General features: G+C 35.2%; 1 protein-coding gene across 7 annotated transcripts in view; it reads right to left on the reverse strand.

Moving 5' to 3' along the window:
* Positions 1-24,370, reverse strand: part of LOC149776973 (protein hobbit-like) — a 210,728-nt gene that overhangs the window by 177,850 nt on the left and 8,508 nt on the right. For 6 of the 7 annotated variants that reach the window (XM_089941696.1, XM_089941695.1, XM_089941694.1 and 3 more), the window contains exons 4-12: positions 20,095-20,248; positions 19,297-19,415; positions 18,780-18,840; positions 14,262-14,408; positions 12,428-12,473; positions 9,969-10,022; positions 8,038-8,099; positions 4,074-4,132; positions 3,163-3,325 (exon numbers count right to left, since the gene is read on the reverse strand). In XM_089941696.1, the coding sequence (XP_089797822.1) occupies positions 3,163-3,325; positions 4,074-4,132; positions 8,038-8,099; positions 9,969-10,022; positions 12,428-12,473; positions 14,262-14,408; positions 18,780-18,840; positions 19,297-19,415; positions 20,095-20,248 (865 nt within the window). The remainder of the gene's footprint in view (positions 1-3,162; positions 3,326-4,073; positions 4,133-8,037; positions 8,100-9,968; positions 10,023-12,427; positions 12,474-14,261; positions 14,409-18,779; positions 18,841-19,296; positions 19,416-20,094; positions 20,249-24,370) is intronic. The other variant, XM_089941697.1, reaches the window with a different exon arrangement.

Raw genomic sequence — 24,370 nt, forward strand, 5'->3', positions numbered from 1 at the left:
TTGCGACATAGTCTTTCCCATTCGATGGTAATGTAGCTGAGTCTTCCCCCCATCAGGATTAGGGCTGTCAACGTGTACTCGGGTACCCGACCGTATTGAAAAACCCGGGTATTGAAACGTAAACGCGGGTACCCGTAAAAAAAAATCGCCACACTCGCCAACCACTTCAAACAGGTGTGACAGCTATGGCTTTAATTAGAAACCAGATCCCTGCTTAATATAAATAAACAATACATCAGAGAGTCTGTTTGGATTAATAAAATTCATTGGCATTGTGCAACAGGACAAACCGTTATCCCCGAGGCATTATATACCAAGGTTAAAACATAGCATTGTTCTATAGGTAATAAACCTCTTTGTAGACGATAACTATTGATTGTGGGCGCTAAATGATCGGTACATTGCGTGCTCTTTTAATGAAATCCAGATGGATACCTTTGATTTCCGAACACACATGTCGAAGAAATCCCACAATTTATATTATGAACAATTATCACCTAGACACCTTGAAATCTTCGTAATGCCTCAAAGTAATCTTTGAGCAGCTTGTTGTTTTTCTAGTCAACTAGCTCTGCTAATTTTGAAAGTTAGCCATCATACATATACCAATATTTCTACTTTCGATACTACTACGTTTTTGTCATAACTATCTTAAGAATTATAATTCCAAAAAAATATCACTTCTGCGACTGCGTGGTCACATGGTATAACTGGGGCATAATTACTCTTGACATGTGGTAAAGCTGCTTTACACGCATGCGTGGGTAATTCAAATCTGCGGTCAAAAGCCGATGAATAAACGTGGTCTGTTCTAACAAGGACTTATACTTTAAAAAAAGGTGAGTGTTCTAAAGGATTTAACGCGGCTGATCACAGTGATCATTAAAAGTTGGATTATACCTACCATCTGTGTACAAAGGTCATTCTAAATAAATTTATTAATTAATAGCGTGCAGTCAGATCATTCGCAGCTACATCGGTGCGGACGCATCAGACTGAGTAGTGCATTACACGGTTAGCCTCTATCGCCATACAAAATATTAAAGAAATGGGGATAACAATTAGTTGGTCTACGGTTGTGCATGTCATTCATGTGCTAACGGGTACCCGTTAAATTTCGCAATGGGTACCCGGGTTGGTTTTTCGTGATTTTTGACAGCCCTAATCAGGATATGTGCAAAGGGCAGGATGAGTATCTTTTGGGAAGGAGACTTGTGTGGAGAGAAAATTTGGTGAAAACAATTCCTCCTTACATCAATGGCCCTTGAGAACTGTGATTGTGAATGCTTACAGGGCCTGAAGGATGGTTTCCACATTAGATGTGCCCTTGGGGTGGGTTCTCTGCTTCCTGTTCTAGTTAGATCACTAAAATCTCTGATGCTTGGCCTGTGCACCACTTGTCCCCTTGGAGACTTTTAAATAAACACTGAAGGTTTGATTAAAGTAGCTGTGATCTAGTGTGGCTCTGTGATGGTCCTCGAAGAAGATGGAAGTGGAGAGCAATTCATCTTTCCACAAGCTGCAGATTCACTGCAACTGATATGACACTGGCAAGTGCATGTAGTGATGCTCTATGCAGAACACATGCCAACTGTGAAAATGATTCCTAGGCATGCAGACATGATTCCTTGTATATTGAGAAATGCAGTCATGATTCCTTGTATACTAAGTAATGCAGACATGATTCCTTGTATATTGAGCAATGCAGACAACTCCTGTAATGGCTGGGATGGTGCTGATGAAGCTTGATAAGACTGACTGCAAACCATACTGGAGGTTCATCCAGATTGAAATAGCAAAGATTCTAACGATTTCTGACTGTATCATCCATGGACCAGGCATGGTATTAGGCACTCCTGAATATCTTGGAGACAATTGATTCTCTGTCGAACATGTGCATATGTTGCATGTATGGCTTGAATCGCACCCCATACATTTCCAGACATGCAGCATGGTTATCCTCAGTCAGTTTAAAGTGCTTGCATTCAGAGCATTTACACCTAAATTACATGAACAACCTTTCTGGTCTGTAATAATAGACAGTCAGTGACAGAAGTCTTATAATAGGTCCAGTACACAATTATTTGAATAAATGTACAAGCAATCAAAGCAGATAACCACAATGACACTGACATGTATATTATACAATGATGTTAGGTACTAACACAATTAGAAAGTTTGCATTGGATGAAAAGGAGAAAGAAAAAATGTAGTAATATAGTTTCAGTTCCCTTGCATGAGAAAACTGGTACCACTCAAAAACAGGCTTTTGCAAGGTCTTTTGAAGAGCATGCTTCTCGGCACAAGAATTAGTAATGGAAGTATGGATGGACTACTTGGGAGGATTGAATTGGTGATATTGGTCAGACTCCTATAGTATTATGATTGGATAATGTATATGAAGTAGAAATGAAAGATGGGAACAAAGAAATCGTTATTTTTTTTATTATCTAAATCTCCAGCCTAGCTCTTCTCACTTGGGAATTTTATGACTGGGAATGAATCCAAAATTGGCCCCCAAAAAGTCAAGGAAAAATCCTGCATATAATAATTATAGTTCTTATTGTAAAGATAAACACATACAGTGGAACCCCACTATAACAACTTACTGGCTTTACTCACGGATCAATAATAAGTAACATTTCCTTGGGAGGGTACAAGAAAAATACACGTACATGTATTTAAAATTTCAGGAACCATGCCACGATCATATTATATTCAGTTATAGTAGGGTCGCACTGCATGTGTTCCCTTCTGGCATAAATGACTCGACATATATATTGTAAACACAAAACTTTTTCTCTCACAATCTGATTAACTATTTTCATTCGTAATCTGAGTAACAAACCTTCTTGATTAAGTTTGGTTGAATTGAAAGTTCAATAACATGAGTTACTAAATTACTTACTTTATTTAGTTATTACTCCTAACAATTAGCAATACAACTCTGAACCAAGCATAGCAGATAAAAATGCACTTAAAACAAGCACTGCAGGAGCAATGGTCAACACAAAATGGCAGTATAAGTTCCCACAAATTTTTGAGAATATCAAAAACAACAGCTGATGCTACAAGTTCCTTTGCATTAGTATGGTTAACAAATGGTATCTCAAATTATTGATTTGATAGAATAATTAATTCCATATGACTTCAATAATATACCATAGCTTTTGCCTCAAACTTGACAAGCTCTGCAAATGTTGCTTGGGGTGACTTTGTGCTAAAATCTTCCAGTAGCACTGTGCAGGCCACTTCTTGCATATTTTCATCATTCCTCTGGTTGTACAAGTCCACATGAAATGTTTTGATTCCCACACTCAGTGACCTGTGGGCAAGAAGGAGATATGATTGAATTAACAAATTCAAAAAACTTCAATAGACTGCCATCACATTATTACTGAACCAACCTCAATGCTGACCCAGAATTCACAACCAAAAATGGAATACATACATGGAGTTTCTTCCTGCACTGACTATAGATGTCACAATTATTTTATCTTTTGACCTTTGATACCTTACAGCAGGGGTCTCAAACTCAAACTACCCTGAGGGCCACATAAGGGCATTTATGATGGCCCATGGGTGGCAGCACCTTTGTTATTGTTTGGGATTATTGAGAACTCATTCAAAGACATTTTGGATTATATCATTGTGGTACATCAGGACATTCAAGACTGTTGGAATTCATTTGGAATATTCTACACTTTTGGACTTGTGATAAGACATTTAGGGTTATTAGGAATTTAATTCACAATGCTGTGTGTTTGTGAATTTTCACTTTGTATTCTTTGTAAATAAGTTATTTTTTTAACTGTTGGTTTCACATCATTTCTGTTAAATAGTTCAAGACCATAGAGTTGCAACACATAGCAGAACCAATATAACTACTCATGTTGCTTAAGATAATTTGTTAAATTTAAAAACATTTTACTTCTTAAATCAAGTAGTTTTTTGTTTCCTTTAATAAAAGGTATTTCTTGCTTTGTCTATGACATGATGAACCATATTTTCAAAATGGTACAAAACTGTTTCAATTTCAAAAGTAACAAATTTCTTTGGAGTTCATTTCCTACCTTTGCTTTGTTTCCCTGACAATTTTCACATCCATTTCTGTAAAATCAATTCCAAGTTCCTGCAAGAAACACAGACTAAATTAAACAATGGTAGATTTTAAGTAAGTGTACAAATTTCATTTTTTTAAAATATGAGATGAGATAAAAATTTTTTTACACAAATATAAAAAAGATACAGGATATACAGATTATGTAATACTTAACAGCAATTTTGTTTAGCAACTTATGTTTCTTTGAGGTGAGACTCTCCCAATCACATTAATGTTTAAAAACTCAGTTACCTCTTAAATCCTGCAATCACAGAATGTAACAAAATTTAATTTTCTTCTCTATATTCCATACAGTCTAAGCGAAGAAACTCTTCCAACCCTACCCCTCAGTACTGCAAGGTGGCTAATGTTGTTTCCTCAGTCTTAGCTGAGTGATATTCAAATAAAGATGCTAGCATTTGAGTGGATGTTTTGGAGGCTTTCGTAGTAATGTGACTGGGTAATTATTCCCTGAGAAATATAGTTTACAAATTTGTTTTCTTTTTTGCATAGGCTGGGCCTCAGGATAATTTTCCTGAGAACGTCTATTGTTATTTACCAATAACTTGTCCCAACTAACAGGGGCTATCACGATCACTTTACATTTGTCACCCTCAATGTTTTTATAAAGTAATGATGGCACCAAGAGGGTTGGTGGATAGGCATAATCCCAAAACCCCTCCCAAATGACCTTGGCCCAGACTGGTAAGATTAAGGGCAGTTTGTAATTTCACCTCAGAACAGATCTATCACTGGGCAACCACAAAGTACACAAATCCACTATTGATGGGTGGTCAGACCACTCTGTCTGAAGCATATCGCCCATTCTTGACAATGAATCAGCCAGCACTATGAATCTGCCAGTAATACGTCTGTTCTGGGTTATTATATTCATTTGTGTGCACCAGCAGAGAAATTCTACAAACCAGAACACACACATCAGGTGATTTTATCCTTCCATGTTTTAGAAGGTAGGCCACCACCACAGAATTGTTTGTTATAATTGCTACTGTACCATATAATTGGTCTTCTAGAACTGAAATGTGTTTAGTATGGTGTTTCTAGAATGCTGATGTGGAGAGGTCAATCTTCTGGCCCGAATTCACCAATGACCATGGTTAAGCTGACAAAAGTTGGATTCCCCAACCACGTGAGCTGGCATCTGTGCAGATTGCAATTTCCCACTGTGTATTTTCTAGAGTAAATCCTGCTATTGCTCTAGCCCCAATGTGATGTGTGGCTTGGATCCCAATCATCTTCTTGGCAATGCAGGCTGTGATGATAGCATGACCATGCATGATCATTACTTGCTTTTCAGCAAGTCAAAAAATTGCTAGTTAGACTAATATAGCATCAAGGAAGCAGTGATCACACTGACTTGGGGGTGGTGTGTAGGACATTTATGTCCACCTCATATGCAGCCTAAAAAACTGAGATCAGTCTCATGTAAGCTTCAAGTCATCTTTGGAACAATAAGAGGGCAAGCTAGTAACAAATTCACTGGAGGCCAGAAACTCTGTTGTAACCTCTTGTACTAGTCACCATGTCTTTGATTCCAACAATGTCTTTGGAGAATCTGTGTGCTTCAATTCCAAAACCCTTTGTTATTCCATGTGCAGCTAACCCAATTTAATGGTCACTGTGGACACTGGACAAACAACTTTCAATGGAGGAAGGAACATTAAAGTGGCCCCTACTAAGCTGGCCAGTGACAAATCTTCACTAATATGAATCATGTTATAAAACCATTACACACAAATACTGCAAGTAGCTGTAGACATACATTTAGAATACAAAGGTCCTATGTATTTCTTCACATGCTTAAATCTTTTGCATTTTAATGCAATTTATCAACATGATCCAACAAGTTTTAGAATACAAGAAAATTACATTTGTTTTTGTGAAATAAGAAACCAAACATGTTCCTTTGCACAAATAATCAATGCTTGCTTTTAAATAAGTGAATAAATATCAGCAGTGTGTGCAAAAAACAACTAACAATGGGCACCAAAGGAAACCATGTTGAAACACCAGGTCAGGAAAAAAAAATAGTTGACATCTGTGAGAAATTCGCATAAATATCAACAAATTTCACCAAAAAAAATGATTACAATATGTAGTAAATACCTTTGATTAACTAAGATTCTATGAGATGCATGAGATATAATTGTAATGAACATTACCTCAGCTACCTATTGAATTTACAATTAGTACGCAACATTTCCTACATGAGAGGTGTGCTTTATGTATCGTAATATGTATAATGTATTTATCTAGGACACATCTTTCAGTACTTCAGCAAGTGAATTTTGTTACCTGCATTGTGTATTGGGACATGCTGACTCATAACTTTTTGACACGATGTGATAAACAGATTTGGTATGTATTGTAATCTTGTATGATTATTTTGTGCATATTTTACATGTTAGTCATAGCAGTATAATGAAATTACGTTGTATCATGTATAATTCCACCAGGACATGGTAAAATTATTCCAGAATTCCAATGTTTTTGCTGTGCACTCGCTGCCAGAACATACTAATCGACCATTTGCACTTGTTTGGTCATCAAGGGCTAAGCAATCTGATTGGCTGTTGGTCACATGACCTTTTTCTAAAGATAGCACAAAATTCATGTACTGGAGAGCCTCACTGTTATCTTGTCCAGCATTCGGAGCAGATGGAAGTAGAGCATCAGGTGACATTATACTAATTTCTTCTATTCTATGATGTCTCAAGTATTAGTTCCTAATGAAATTTTATATGCTTGCTTGACATTATGTCTGCTACTGTATAGATTGATATGATTTCAACTTTTGTGAACCATCCCTATGATTAACGTATCTGAGTGAAGGTGAGAGTTCACTATGACTTAGATAATCATGGGAAACATACCAATTGTTTCCTCAGTAATTGATGTATAATTATATTACTTCAGTAATGTTAGGTTGCTGCTAAACTGTCTCTCTTCACCTTCATTAGAAGGCAAACTTGCATTGCACCTTCACCATATATTATGATACTCACCACCTTCAGCACCTGAAGGTTAATACTTAGCTTCACCTTATTCAATGCTCCAACTTAAGCAAGTCTTTTCTTGTACTTCCATAACTTGAATTCCAAATGATATCAATCATGGCAAATATATTCTTAAATTCACTCAGACAGAGGTGGAGAAGGTGCAATTATCTTCAAGGCTCCATTGCACATTCCCAGTGGAGTTGATCACCTTTGTCTCCTGTGATTATCTGGTTTACATAAGTCTGGAGTTAAATCTTAAATGTTTACATATATGTAATTGTACTGCCATTCAGTAACTGCATGTTCATCTATTCTTTTACTTAAGTTAATTTACAAATAAATAGTTTCGATGTTTATTCTATATGGTTTTGCATTATTCTTTCTAATCAAAAGCTAGACAGGAGGACCTAAAAATAATGTAACCCAGATAAGGTGTTACACAATGTATGTTGCATTGGGCAAAAGCTAAAACTGAGTACACAATCAATGCTATCAAGTGATGGTGGGGGTTGGTAAGGGGATGGATTGGGAAGGGTTTCTTCCTTCACCTATAAAATATATAGATGGGAATTATAAGATTTTCCATATTTCTGTGATTGCAGGATTCTAGAGGTAGCAAAGCTTGTTAGTAATGTTGCTGTGATTGGGGATTGTATTAAAAGGAAAAACACTGATATACACATGCAAACTTGTTGAAGTGCCTTTACTGTTAAACAACTAAAAACATTTTCAAACTTATTTGAAAGTTTAAGTATTCTGGTTAGCAATTTGTATCAGGTGGAACAATATTCATTTATTTTCAGCTAAATCACGTTGCCACCACACCTGTCTTCAAGTACACTGGTAAAAAAAATGCCAACAGCTGTACAATGCATTAGGGTATATATTCACTAAATGACTCAAAACCAACTGTACCTGTGGCAACAATTCTAACATCTTTGTTTTATCTGTGTTGGGTTCTTGCCTTGTGTCCGTAACTGAAAATGAAATATATTAACTAATGATATTTTTTGGATACATTTTAGGATGAAAGCAAACTTCTCAGAAAGAACTCAAGAGTAATTTATTTAATCATCACACTGTGATAACATTAATAAACTTGAGATAAAGGTAAGCTCTTTCCTGAATTTTCTGAAAAATAGGAAACAAATACGCAAATGAGAAACATAAGGCAGAAGAAAAGAATGCTTGCCTGGATGTTATTACTCGAAACAAAATCTTTGAACACTGAAAAAATGACATGAACCACATTTGCATGGTAAGATAATACTCCTCAGCATCTATGTAAAACAGGTAAATGTGAACAAAGTATGGACCTTAATATAAAAATGTACATATTGTCACTGTCATTTAAAGTAAGTCACAATGACTAAGTGTAGTACCATGTACAATTCCCTAATAGCAGAAGAAAGAATATAGCAGATACACACCTAAGTACACAAATCAAATGTGAGCATGGGAGAAGGAAAAGTGAGTCAGGTATAATTACAGTGGTATACTTTCATTGAGGTATAATCACCTTAAGTTGGTATAAAGATTTACAAAAACCTGATACAAGAGTCTAAGAGGTAATAAACCAAATTTAAAATCTCACCATTATCACTGGAACTTGAAAAGTAGTTAACAATGATATTATTTTGATATCTTGGTGCAGTGTCCCTAATCAGAGTACATGAAAGAGTTTCATTGGGTTGGACCTATTGGCAAACTAGAGTATTGCAAATGACACAAGAAAAACCCATCATGTGAATGTGCCATTATTAATGACCTTGACTGTTTGAGCTAGAGACAACTACTGTATGATAAGATCAAGACCTGAGTAAAGTTTCATCAAAATCAATTTAGTTGTTAAAAGATAACAGCCTGGGTAAGAATGTAACGTACGGACTTTCATGTATCCATTCCAGTGACACCAATCTTGAGGCAGGGGCAATTACTGTGAATAGGTGAGACAGTGGTTCTAAAGTTCTACTTCACACAAAGATATATGTCATACTTACATTTTTCCTTTTGATGACCTTCACCTTGAGAGAGTGGGCATGTCTATAGGCATGCAACACTGTCTACACATGATATATACCAGGACAAAGTTCATAAAAATATCTTTAATGTTTTCCCAGCTACTCTCCAGACAAACATACAAGTCAAAGAATTACATTTTACCTTCCTGCGACCTTGATCTTGAGGCTGAGGGCATGGCTATTTTATGTACACTATCAATACATAATATGTAATTGACTAAAGTTTCATTAAATATCTTGAGTGGTTCAAATTCCAGTCATGAATTCAAGTCTATGAATGTCATTTCTATGCCATGACCTTGACCTTGATCTCATGGCAGTGGGCTGGCTATGGTAAACAACACACAGTATAGAAATTATACATAGCTGGGAAAAGTTTCATGAATATGTCTCCATCTGTTACAAAGTAATGTGCTGGACAAGAAATTTTAGGAAATGAACAGACACACAGAGGGATAACACTGTAACACAATATGACCAACTCAAAGACAGGTGTATACAAACTGTAAAATTCTCAATGCCAGGTACAAATGACGACTAACTATGATGCTGAGAATATAATGTCTCCAGCACACTGTTGCAGTATGTGATAACAATGGCATATAAAAAAGCAATTCCTATCTATTCAGAGAAATAAAAAGTTGGAAAAGAGGAAAATGAAATACTGACTATATTCTATTCAAGTCACTCTTTAATTTTACTGAAATTTGATTTTAGAAAACCCAGTTGTTTGACAAATATCAAGCTTTGTACACTGAAGAAGAGGGCTAGTCTACAAGCTATATATGGTTTAAAATTTTTTTATCACAATTTATGTTTTCTTACCTCTCAAATCTAGAGACTGGTTAAGTTGCAATTTCTGTATTCCAGTCAAAAGACCTGTCAAATAAAAATGACAGGTAAAAAAATGACAATACACCAAAAACAGGTCACAAGAAAGAAACAAACAAAAAATCTAGCTTAGCATAAATGTTTTTAAAGAATGAATGTAGAAGAGTTATTCAAACATGTTTTTCTTTGCTCAAAACTGGTATACAAAACATCTTCAAAAGAGATTATTAATCTTTGGTCTGAGAGTAAATAGGGCTATTATACAACATCTTGTATGGTCTTTTACACATCTTTAATCTGACAGTAAATAGGGCTACTGTACAACTTCCTGTATGCTCTTTAACACATCTTTGGTCTGATGATAAATAGGGCTCTTGTACAACTTTTATGCTTTTTTACACACCTTTGGTCTGACAGTAAATAGGGTTACTGTACAACTTGTATGCTCTTTAACACATCTTTGGTCTGACGGTAAATAGGGCTATTGTACAACTTGTATATTTTTTTACACATCTTTGGTCCGACAGTAAATAGGGTTACTGTACAACTCCCTGTATGCTCTTTAACACATCTTTGGTCTCACAGTAAATAGGGTTACTGTACAATTCCTTGTATGCTCTTTACCACATCTTTAGTCTCACAGTAAATAGGGTTACTGTACAACTCCTTGTATCCTCTTTAACACATCTTTAGTCTCACAGTAAATAGGGTTACTGTACAACTCCTTGTATCCTCTTTAACACATCTTTAGTCTTACAGTAAATAGGGTTACTGTACAACTCCTTGTATGCTCTTTAACACACCTTTGGTCTGACAGTAAATAGGGTTACTGTACAACTCCCTGTATGCTCTTTAACACATCTTTAGTCTCACAGTAAATACAGTTACTGTACAACTTGTATCCTCTTTAACACATCTTTGGTCTGATAGTAAATAGGGTTACTGTACAACTCCCTGTATGCTCTTTAACACACCTTTGGTCTGACAGTAAATACGGTTACTGTACAACTCCTTGTATGCTCTTTAACACATCTTTGGTCTGACGGTAAATAGGGCTCTTGTACAACTTGTATGCTCTTTAAAATATCTTTGGTCTGACAGTAAATAGGATTACTGTACAACTCCTCGTATGCTCTTTAACACATCTTTAGTCTCACAGTAAATAGGGTTACTGTACAACTCCTTGTATGCTCTTTAACACACCTTTGGTCTGACAGTAAATAGGGCTATTGTACAACTCCTTGTGTGCTTTTGTAAACAGAGGTACCATGAGGTAGTTTAATTGCTCAGTGACATAAATATTGAGTATTCCAAAGCCTGGTTGTGTTCAAAAACACTGGAGATTATTTCCAAATATGAAGTGACTAAAACTGTTTTTACAATGACTTTTCAGTGATTCCTCTGTGACAATCTTCTGATTTTCCATGGCTAAAATCTGTTATGACAAATGGCCAGAAAGTTGGAACTATATACAGGAAATAATTATAATATTGATCAACATGATAGCAAAGATAGCTAAAAAATCAGATTTTTGGTCAAAGTGACTACATCCTCACATTATAGCCATCCAATCAACTAACTTAAACACTGTGAAATGACAAGCAAGTAAAAGAAAAGTTTCCATTTGTGGCCATTTTCCATGAATTTTCCATTACCTTCCATCACAATTTGTTTTCATGACTTTTCCATTATTTTCTGTGATAGTTTTTCCTTGGACTGTGGGAACCATGCTAAAATGATTCTTCCAGCCTAGATGCCAGTTCATTACAGATTAACCCATCCCAAGTCCATGCTAGTACAAATCTATGTCTAGGCTTAACAGATTAACTCATCTTAAGTCCATGCAAGTACAATTCTATGTCTGGGCTGAACAGAAACCAGTCAGCCTTGTAAAATTGTAAAAAGGCACAATAAAGAATTATCAATAGTGAGTCAAGAACTAACTTCCCATCCCAAGCCCAGGCTGCCCAATCACTAATTGGGCTGCATTGGGAGAGGACTTACAGAAATGTCACACTGTCTGATAATTGATCATCAAGATTTGTGGTTATAAGTCCATAATATCAGTTAGAAATGCTGGTGCCATGGTGACATCATGACACTCCTTGAAATATTAAGCTACTCAGAATGACTACTTTTTATTTACAAAGTACACAGTTTTTTAATTCTGTTTGAATGTGGAAAATAATTTTGCATACATATGAGGTACTGAGAACATTCACTTTGGTTTTATGATGGGAAATATCCATTTTACAAGTAATAGAGTACTCAAGTACAATACAGCTATCCAATAATTTTAGGTGTAAGAACTTAGATGGACAGACAAGTTGAACTCCTATTTTTGGTAATGAGTCTCACATATACCAATCATTGCTGGAAAGTTCCTAGGATCACTAATTGTGAGACAACACTGCCTCATAGTATGAGACCAATGAAGAATTTTGTGTACTAACCTTCTGTTAACATCATCTGTGGCTTGCTCACTAAAATTCTTAAACCCTGAAAAATGAAAAACAATTTTTTTAATTCTTTGTCCATCAGACAAGAGGCCCAAGCATGCCTGATAAGTACTCAGCTGGAATAAATTGGTATACAATATACAAGGGAAATGTAATAATAAAGAAGCTGAATGACCAGGAAAGTAGCATACAGTGCTGCCTTGGACTGAAAGTTACATGTTATTTCCAGATATCTTGTAAAAACTGGTGGCACATTTATTTGAAAAATTGTTTAACTGTGTTTGTACTTTCAATAACTAGGTGATCAAATGTATGAGTGAAAGGTGTTGATGATAGAACTCAACCTATCAACAGACATACATGATGGGAGATAGTATAATTTATAGGCTTTCCACCCAATCACTATGATGGAAATGAAACTACAGCTAGGAGAGCATCCAGACACAAAAGATAAAGGGTATCCTAAGGTTGTTGTTGTTGTGGTTGTTCTAGGGTTTAATGCCATTTTTCAGCACAGGATAGGCTATACAAGGTGGCTAGTATAACAAGTGGAGGAACAACCCTGAAAAACCCAGGGAAGAACCACCGACCCACGAGAAGCTACTGGCAGGCTTTCCCACCTACCCATGCAAACTGAGCCTTGGATTCAAACACACACAAACAGAGGTGAGATGGCAGTGATCTGGAATGGTGAGCGCTTTAGACCACTTGGTCATTCGGGGCTCCCCCTGGAAGGCTGGAATGTAACCTGTTGTGCTGCTGCTTTAAGTCCTACCAGGTCAAACTGAATCTTTTGGATGAAAGCTCTCTCAGGTAAAATCTAGAGTAAGTTGTCTCTGCTGCCATCCAAAATCTTACATAATGTCAGTTAGGGACCAGTTATGCTCAAATATTATGATAAGATGACTACCCTAACCTTGTGAACTGATAACACACAAAAAATGTATTGGGTCTCAAGTTAGTCTGTTATAACTCATCATACCCAAGACAATAGAACTTAAAATAAAATATCATTTTTCCTTCTTTCAGTGATTATTTAAAAAAACCAAGATTTCTCCTTTCACTGACTTAGTTCACTTCTGGTATCACTTCAAAGCCCTAATGGTGTCATGTAGCTGCTGCTGAGGTTAATGACTAACACGGAAAGAGGTTTAGGAACAAAGGACTGATTCCCCAAGATTTGGGAGGTAGTACCTGGAACACACCTTAAGGAGAAGCATGTTAACTAGCATAAGCATAATTAGTGACTATAATACACATGGCATTTGTCACCGATTTCTCAAAGTGGAGATCACTCTTGTCTGATTTTCACCTAGGTGGACTGATGATGTTCAGCACTTTTGTTGCCCAAAACAAGTCTGGAAGGGATGAATTTGTTAGGTACTGGATGTACTTATAATGTATTATGATTTGAAGTAACAAAAATGAAGAAGAACTACTTCTACCTAGTTTTATCAAAACAGGCTCAGTTATTCTAAGGAGCAAAGTTTTTGAGATTAAGTAAAAAATGATGAATACACAATCAGGTGAGCTAAAAAACTTCAAGGAAAAAACTTGCAACTTTGGACATGACATTGTCTCTGCACATTTCTTTATAAAACATTTATGCAAGTGTTATTTGCTCTTTTTAAGAAAGGTCCTACATCACGACTGTAAATCAGATTTATATAAACCTACATTTCAACCAAAATGATCACATTCACTTTTTTTCAGTCTCCGTGTGTAGAACATTGGAACCTTGCCCCTCAAAGTCCTTTTTATAGAAGACATCCAGAATCAACTTACTGGTATGCAGTAAGGGTTAAAAATAATGAAAAATAATACTAACCTTAATTTGTTTGATGTTTTTGAAGTATATACTAGTGTCTATGTACAAACTAAAGGACACCTCTGCTAGACAAGGCTCTGATGCTTGGCCCGGACTGGTGTCCTGCAAGTAGATAGTTACATTGTTATCTTGGCCCAGACTGGTGTCCTGCAAGTAGAGAGCTACATTGTTATTTTGGCCTGGACTGGTGTCCTGCAAGTAGAGTAACATTGTTATCAAAGTCAGCTAAAGGACACCTCTGTTATACAACAATTTGATGCTTGGCCCGGAGTGGTGTCCTTCAAGTAGATAGTTACACTATTATCAAAGTCAGCTAAAGGACACCTCTGTTATATGATGATTTGATGCTTGGCCCGGACTGCTGTCCTGCAAGTAGTTACACTGTTATCAAAGTCAACTAAAGGACACCTCTGTTACACAAAAATTTGATGCTTGACCCAGACTGGTGTCCTTCAAGTAGATAGTTACATTGTTATCTTGGCCTAGACTGGTGTCATGCAAGTAGAGAGTTACACTGTTATCAAAGTCAACTAAAGGACACCTCTGTTATACAACAATTTGATGCTTGGCCTGGACTGGTGTCCTGCAAGTAGACAGTTACATTGTTATCAAAGTCAGCTAAAGGACACCTCTGTTATACAATGATTTGATGCTTGGCCCGGACTGGTGTCCATCAAGTATATAGTAACACTGTTATCAAAGTTAGCTAAAGGACACCTCTGCTTTATAATGATTTGATGCTTGGCTCGGACTGGTGTTCTGCAAGTAGATAGTTAGACTGTTATCAAAGTCAGCTAAAGGACACCTCTGTTATACAACGATTTGATGTTTGGCCTAGACTGGTACGCTGCAAGTAGGTAGTTACATTATGTTATCAAAGTCAGCTAAATGACACCTCTGTTATACAAGGATTTGATGCCTGGCCTGGACTCATGTCCTGGAAGTAACCAGTTACATTGTTCTCAAAGTTCACTACTCATCAGAGTTAATGCCCTACAACTTGCCTGTGAATATGACATACCTAGCAAGGAAAGTTATACTTAAAGATAAACACTGTGATAAAAGAATATTCAAATAAACAAGAAAACCCTTTCTTTCATGGAAAATCGGTTTGCTTGGAAGACAGGAAGCGTGGTCTCTATCACAACCCAAAGGTTGATATGCTCAGAATTGAACATGTCATTTTTCTCTGTAATGACAGGAAGATTTTTGATAGTGACATTTAATGCTGTAAATTCTGAATCTTGAAGACTGCTTTATTAAAATATATTCTTAATGGCTATTTCTAAGCCAATTAAATAGCAATAATGGAAGCAGTACATGTATATGACACACACAAAAAAGTGCTGTGCACACAAGACTTTGAATAAGAATTAAATTGTATACATTCAGATGTGAATGTTGTTGATGCTTTCCCATTTTAGAACTGCACTCAATATCAGCACAGCCCTAAAATAATCATGTCTATTCATCCATCCATCTGAATTCTGCTATTAACTTTACAAGGAATTCTTAGATTTTAGCAGCTTTGAGACCTGCTTTGAGTTCATTTGTCTTTCATTATGTACAAAACTGCTCTGGTGGCTTAAGTGGTTAGATTGTCATCCTCAGATGCAGGAATTTGTGGGTTTAAATCCCGTCTGAGTAATACCAAATACTAAAAGTGGTACTAACAGCTGCCTCACTTGGCACTCAGTATTACGTAGTTAGTGTTAGGACTGGTTGGCCTGGTGTCAGGATAATGTGACTGGGTGGGACATCATGCTTCATGTCTGTGGCACATGATGCCCCAGTGCTAGACATCAATATAAACTGCCACACTGCAGATATCATAGCAATATGACTAAAAAATTGCAATAGTTATGTTAAAGTTCCAAATCACACACACATATACAAAAGTTATGCCCCCTAAATGCCATCTGCCTTACTTTGCTCTCTGTAAAAAAATATCATCAAGGTCCTAGATTTCAACATCTGATACAGGCTTTTATATTGATAAGAGCTTGAATTTACAGGAGTTTTTCCCGTTTTCCCCTCCTCCTGTCAGGTTTCTTTAGAAATACTTCAAAAATTGTTGGATTTCAACTAAATTTCACATGCAGTTGTATACTTGTGAGACTTTCATACAATTTCCAGTGTTCCACATTACCATTCAGAAAAGTTATTACCCCAAATCGGCCATTTTTCTTTGGTTTTGAGATTTTGGTTTACTGAGGTTTTTGGAGCTGTAAAAGTATTTTTCTAAGTGGTTACTTGATGTGAGTGAGAGAGAGAGAGAGAGAGAAAGAGGGAGAGAGAGAATGTAATAATGAGAGCATCAATGTCTGTGTGTAAAAGTGCACACATTTTTGTTTTTAAATACATATATTTAATGAAAAATTACTGAACAATACACGTTCATTCCAAAAATCACATCCAGCCACCTAAATAAATACAGTTGTTCCACATATAAATACAGTCCTCATCAAAAGAAACATTTGAGCAATGAGATACCTTTATAACGTTAAAGTAAGTCCAAATAATTATGAATGATACTTCACAATGTTTATACACTCCATATAATTCAAAGTGTTCACAGTTCCAAATCTTGACTTGATAAAGGCATGGAATGTTGTCTGTTTTGTCTTATATCTTTTTTAAACTAACATGGCTAGCATTAATGACTCTATTTCTTGTGCTATAGCCAAATAATGCTCATCCTTGGCAATCATGGGTTTTTAAATCGCTGTATATGATCAAATATTTCAGGGTATCTCAATGAGTCAATCTGACTTTTAGAATACTGCTCTGTCAGTCTTGATATGTATATTTGATTTAATTTATATCTGATTTTTAAAAAAAAATAATTTAGTTTTAAATTTTTTATTCCATTACATGTTATAGTAATGTAATTTTGTTCACTGGAATTTGACATTTTCCAGAAATTATTTTGACCTGACTGTTTTTTCGTAAATACCTAATAATAGAACTTTGTACCCTTATGCTAACCTAGTTCCTAACCGTGATTCAAAATTAGTAACAGTTGGAGTAAACAACAACTTTTTTTTTATTCATTCTTAATGTGTGATTTAAAGAGTGAAATCAAGGCTGTCCTGGGAGTAAGTGATGTAAAGCTTCTACCTTGTTCTGGAAAGTGATCATATGACCCTCATACGGGCTTCTGTTTGCACAGTAGCTAGGTTTAATAACAGTGTTTCGAGAAATAATCTGAGTTGGGCTTAAAACACTTAGATATCAAGGTGATTTTTTTTTCTGCAGTGACCAGTTGGAGTTACATTTTAATATTTCTTCAAATTATTTGGATTTTAAGAGATAATTCTTTTCCCTGGAGAATATTTTTGTGCTCATACATAATTTTTGGACAAAGACATTTATTGAAATTTTATTCAGAATTCAAACACGGGAATATTATTTTCCATGGTACAACAAAGAACTGTAGACACATCAGTACTATGCTGGCTATAGCATATGTCATTGCCTTCCATTTTGGATTTTCACTGGGACTCGAACTCAAATTCAATAGAACATTTTATTACTAGACTAATAATTTATAATTGTTGGATTATTCTTGGATTATTTTCGGATTTGATTCTTAAAACCATAAGTTTATTTTTGTAATTTTACCTTGTTTTTCTAGGAAATAAATTATTTGTGAAATTTTACAAAGCTTCTTGTCTTCACTTTTTTCTTTTACTGTTTATTAGAGCCTAAACACGTACCAGTCTCTATCAGCAAAGCTTCAAAAGTGAGGCCACAGACAAAAAGCCCTGATATTCATTTAATAAAAACAAGCAAACATTGTTCTATTGATCATGTATACAAATGAATAGGATCAATCACAATTAGGCAATAAGCAGTTAAACATAGTCTTTCTTAAGAAGCTTAATTAAGAGCATTTAATTATTAATAATTCACCTTAAAAGCTGGCTCTTTTGAATCATGCAAAGACTTCAGATTAGCCTATTGTCAGCATTATGTGTCAGCACGTGTCAAGTATGGTTTAAACATGACAATGGGATATTTTCTGGGTCTTTGTCTAACAGATCAGCCCATTACAGTACTTACTAACCATAATTAATCTGTTCCAGCATTAATCAGGAATTTAGCAGCTAAAATATATTTCTAAATTTGAATTAAATTTTTGGTTTTACGGGACTTTTTAAAACAAAAAATTGAAATTTGGTATTGAAATTGGATTCAATATTCCAAGTTGAGGGGTTTCAGTTTACTGGGGAAAAAGTGATGATATTAAAGAAGGAAATATTTGGGGCTAAAAAAAATCAGTCTTGAAGGGATTCCTCCATTTTACATTCTAAGGTTTTGGGTTGGAAAAGTTGCATTATATACACAATCTGAAATAACATATTATTTTATTTATAAACTTAAGATTTTTTACTCAGAGTTTCAAGATTAACATTAATAATTATTCAGTTATCAAAGTTAATGTGTTAAAATTAAGGAACTCTAATTTTATTTTTTAAATCTGAATCACTAGTTCTTAAGCTTATAAAACATTACCTTGGGTACACTTCTTAGAGCTTTGCAGGTTATTCCTTCTACATTAACTGTCATCTGAAAGCTGAAGAAAGAAAATCAATAAGGTACACAGTACAATGCCAACTGCTGAAATGCCTGATATCTGTGCTTGATCCTGACAACAGAAGTTACACCTTAAAATTTCTAAAATGCATATCTCATAATCTTGTACTATGTGTTTAAGTAAAGAGCTATACCAGTTGAGGTTCTAGACTGAAAATATACATCAGTTACCAAATGATATCACAGGACTTTAGACCATGGTGCATAAACTTGTTGAAATATACTATCCCATAAAAAATTTTTTTATTGCAACAAATTCTAAGATCTGAAAGTTATATGAATAGTGCTTACAATGCAGTCCTGACTTGACAAATTTAAAAAAGATGAACCAATAAATAGAGAAAATGACTACTTTATACAGCATGCTGCTGGCAGCTGCCACAAGCAGAAATTTTATTAATAATCAAAAATGCAGGCTCAGCTCCTGTCTAAAGACCTGTCTTCTGGGCAGGATATGTCCAATCCTAGTTCCTGACCTGTGATGTGTATTAAACAGTCTGGTACCATGGTTTTCAACAGCATTACAGTCAAGCTGTTAATCTTCAACCCAAAGTGCTGAAATCATAATAAAATACTGACTTGTAATAATGGTTTTTACATTACAAATTAATGTTACTGATAATAGTAAAAAATTCACATTAGAAATAGTTTAATACATCTAATCTCCTTTATGCTAATTAGCTATTTATATGTTTCAAATTGTAAAATTAAATGATATACTGGTAGATAAAAGAAAGGATCTGATTATCAATTTTAAGTGCTGTACAGAAACAACTCCCACAAATTTATATCCAGATGGTTGCTTACAACATAATTTTTGATGAATACATATTTAGATAAAAGCATAGGGCACGAATTTAAGAAGAGCGAAATTGTTGACAGCTAATCTGTGTTCAGCAGAAGAAAACATTCTGACACAGTCATAGGAACTCAGCCATGGCAGGTTAATTAAAATAAAATGGGCTTAAAGCCATTTTGTACATTCCATCTACCGTATTACTTACGCACTGTTGATGACATTAACAAAGAACAAACAAAATTAACTTAGAACAAGTAAAAGCCAGGGTAATCTTGAGTGGTCATTGTTGAAAGATCATAATTTGTTCAGATATACTTATCAGATCATATTGCTAAATCAAAGAATTCAGTTTTTTTATGCCCTGTTGCTGGTGAATTCAAAACCATACACAGTATCTGACAAAACCCAATGAAAAAATATACAAGAAGGTGGTACCTGTAAATAGGCAGCAAACTTTGGCAAGACAAACTGTTTGGGAGGCAGATTTGGAGGCAGAGTGTGAGTGGGTTCTGCTCTTTTTTTTTCCTTTTGCTGACTATTGGCGTCTGCTTGGATTCTGACATCTCCCATACAAAGGACCAGAGGTTTGCTACAAGGTAAAAATAGTTCTTGATTGTTTCTTACTGCACTTTAATTGGTTATATCATCCTGAGAAATTGGAGCAATGTGCCTTTTCAACGACACACCAAGGGAGTCAACCCAGGCTGTTTTTGACAGGTATTGAAACCATGACCCTACTATTACAAGTCAAATGCTCTGCCAACTGTGCCCATGTGGTTCCCAGGGGAAAGAGAATCAATATTCATTGCACAAGGGTTCCAAAGGGTGCTGTATCTCACCTTTACCACCTGATGCACCTAATCCTTTGTGACTTGCAATAACTTTAAGGTATGACCCAATACTGGATATATCAACATAATTCTTCAAATTTTCCAAATTTATACATTTTCATTCATTTGCTTGAAATAAAAATTAAAATATATATGTTCAGTGGGTTCATTTTCTTTCTTAAGGCCATTACAAAATGCAAAAAATTAGTTATTAAATACACAGACATCTATAGGAAATGCAAAATATGACTTGTTTTTAATGTTTAAATTAGATTTTTGGGGAAAACCCTTACACATAATTCTATAAAAAAAATAATACCATAGTTAATTCATCTTTCTACTTCTTCTTTTCTTGCTAAGCATACTTACATACAGTTAAGTGGTGCAATTTTTGACATTCTAAAGTGTGATATCATGTCGACATCACTATACAGACATTTTCATGTAATAATGAGCTGTTTCAAACACAAAACTCTAAAAGCAATTATTTAGCTTGCTTAAGGATGTTACCTGATTTCAATTTATACCTATAATTTGTGTCATTTCTACACCATAGGGATGCTACCTGATTTCAATTTATACTTTGTGTCATGGGATGCTATCTGGCTTCAATTTATACATATGCCTTGTGTCATTTCTATACCATAGGGATGCTACCTAACTTCAAGTTATACCTATATTTTATGTCATTTCTACACCATAGGGATGATAACTGACTTCAATTTATACCTATACCTTGTGTCATTTCTATACCATAGGGATATTATTTGACTTCAAGTTAGACCTATATTTTATGTCATTTCTACACCAGAAGAATGCTACCTGACTTCAATTTATACATATGCCTTGTGTCATTTCTATACCATAGGGATGCTACCTAACTTCAAGTTATACCTATATTTTATGTCATTTCTACACCATAGGGATGATAACTGACTTCAATTTATACATATACCTTGTGTCATTTCTATACCATAGGGATATTATTTGACTTCAAGTTAGACCTATATTTTATGTCATTTCTACACCATAGGGATGATAACTGACTTCAATTTATACCTATACCTTGTGTCATTTCTATACCATAGGGATGCTACCTAACTTCAAGTTATACCTATATTTTATGTCATTTCTACACCATAGGGATGATAACTGACTTCAATTTATACCTATACCTTGTGTCATTTCTATACCATAGGGATATTATTTGACTTCAAGTTAGACCTATATTTTATGTCATTTCTACACCAGAAGAATGCTACCTGACTTCAATTTATACCTATACCTTGTGTCATTTCTACACCATAGGGATATTATTTGACTTCAAGTTATACCTATATTTTATGTCATTTCTACACCATAGGGATGATAACTGACTTCAATTTATACCTATACCTTGTGTCATTTCTACACCATAGGGATATTATTTGACTTCAAGTTAGACCTATATTTTATGTCATTTCTACACCAGAAGAATGCTACCTGACTTCAATTTATACATATGCCTTGTGTCATTTCTATACCATAGGGATGCTACCTAACTTCAAGTTATACCTATATTTTATGTCATTTCTACACCAGAAGAATGCTACCTGACTTCAATTTATACATATGCCTTGTGTCATTTCTATACCATAGGGATGCTACCTAACTTCAAGTTATACCTATATTTTATGTCATTTCTACACCATAGGGATGATAACTGACTTCAATTTATACCTATACCTTGTGTCATTTCTACACCATAGGGATATTATTTGACTTCAAGTTATACCTATATTTTATGTCATTTCTACACCAAAAGAATGCTACCTGACTTCAATTTATACATATGCCTTGTGTCATTTCTATACCATAGGGATGCTACCTGACTTCAAGTTATACCTATATTTTATGTCATTTCTACACCATAGGGATGATAACTGACTTCAATTTATACCTATACCTTGTGTCATTTCTACACCATAGGGATATTATTTGACTTCAAGTTAGACCTATATTTTATGTCATTTCTACACCAGAAGAATGCTACCTGACTTCAATTTATACATATGCCTTGTGTCATTTCTATACCATAGGGATGCTACCTGACTTCAAGTTATACCCATATTTTATGTCATTTCTACACCAAAAGAATGCTACCTGACTTCAAGTTCTACCTACATTTTGTGTCATTTCTACACCATAAGAATGCTACCTGACTTCAAGTTATACCCATATTTTATGTCATTTCCACACCATAGGGATGATAACCTGGCTGAATAAGACACCATTTGAACTGCTCTCCAGGGCTTTATTAGTTCACCTTTTATATAAGACCCACTTCCAAGTCACATTAGCAATGGCATGCAGAATCTGCAAATTACAAGCGCCACCCAAACTACCTGCAGTTCTGACAAGATGGATCAGTATCGCTCATCGTGGCCCCTTCTATCATTGCCCACAATAGAGTCCCTTTCATGGGGCCAAAGCCTTTGGACATGTAAGCTGGAAATTTGACAGCAGGTTGGAGAGGTCTTTGTGTTTGAATTTGGAGGAGTATAGGAGTGTGATTCAATCTGAAGAAAATGCCAAACTGTAGCTGTGATAAAAAGAAGGTGGAGACATCTGTGAAGTGAGTATCAAACATTAAATTTTAGAACTTGTGGTTGATGGAGCTATTTTTGCTCTGAAAGTGTATTAAATGCATTTAAAAAAAATGTGTTTTATTTTCTTCAATTCATATTTGAAATTAAAGTCATTTTCTGATGACTTATATAAGCAAATAACTTATTCTCAGTTTTAGAGCACTGTTTATTAGGAATGAGTGCACTGACTTCATCCTAGGAATCATAAACCACTTTTTGAGTCTTAACCCCACCAATGACCCCAGCACAGCCTAGAAGGCGCCAGGTATGACTTCTGTTGATGAAGCTATCGTAGTATTATAGGTATCATAACTGGACAAATCATACCTATACATGATGTAGATGCAGTTTTCTTTTCAGAGTGGCTGCATTTTATCCAAAGGTTGGTGCTACCTGCCTTTTAAACTTCAAATACATTGACATGGCGAAATGTTTTAAACACTCCTAACAAGCACTATACAAAACATTTATGATAATAAATTCCCATGTGGCTATTTTGTCTAACACTAGCAGACCAGTTTAATTGCCTCTCCACTAAATATAAAGATTTTTCTCATTTAATAAATTTTAAAAAGTGGTGTGAAGGGGTTGCAGAAACCAGTTTTCTGTTTATTCAAGAAATTCAAACACATCATTAACACAAGCACTCAAGCTGTGGAATTATTAATTTTTTAAATAAATATTCACTTTTCCAGCATTTAAAACTTTGAATTGGTCATTCTAGACTATAGCATGGTTTACTGCCATTTCTTTGTCCACTGAAATGACCATGTCCACTGGTCATGTCACAGTAATTTTAGATGACAAGGAAACTGTAGCAAACTTTGTTATAGTGTGAATCAACAATGACTGATTCAAAGTATATAATGCTGGAAACATGAATATTTATTCCAGAAATTAATGGATTCATGGTTATTATCAGCCTCTCCTGTCTCCTCCATAAAGAATTGATTTTGGAAATCTTAGTCTACATTTTATCCCACCCTGACACACTACTCTGGAAATATGTGGAGCAGTGTTTTCATCAACAATAATGGACTATGTGCTCTTGACTGGTATCCAAGCTAATGAAAATCAGTAAGAAATTTCTGTCAGCTAATGAAACTGATTGTCTTATGCTTCTTTGGCAATGAGCACACTCTATTCAGTGAACAAGGTATCTACTCAATTCAGCTTAAAGTCAACTGTAACGATCTTTTATCTTTATTTTCTTTGGTATTTTATGTGGGCATAATGGAGGGCACCAAAGACTAC

This window comes from Sinohyriopsis cumingii, chromosome 18, assembly GCF_028554795.1.
Source record: "Sinohyriopsis cumingii isolate HCF-2022 chromosome 18, ASM2855479v2, whole genome shotgun sequence".
Classification (NCBI taxonomy): Eukaryota; Metazoa; Mollusca; class Bivalvia; order Unionida; family Unionidae; genus Sinohyriopsis; species Sinohyriopsis cumingii.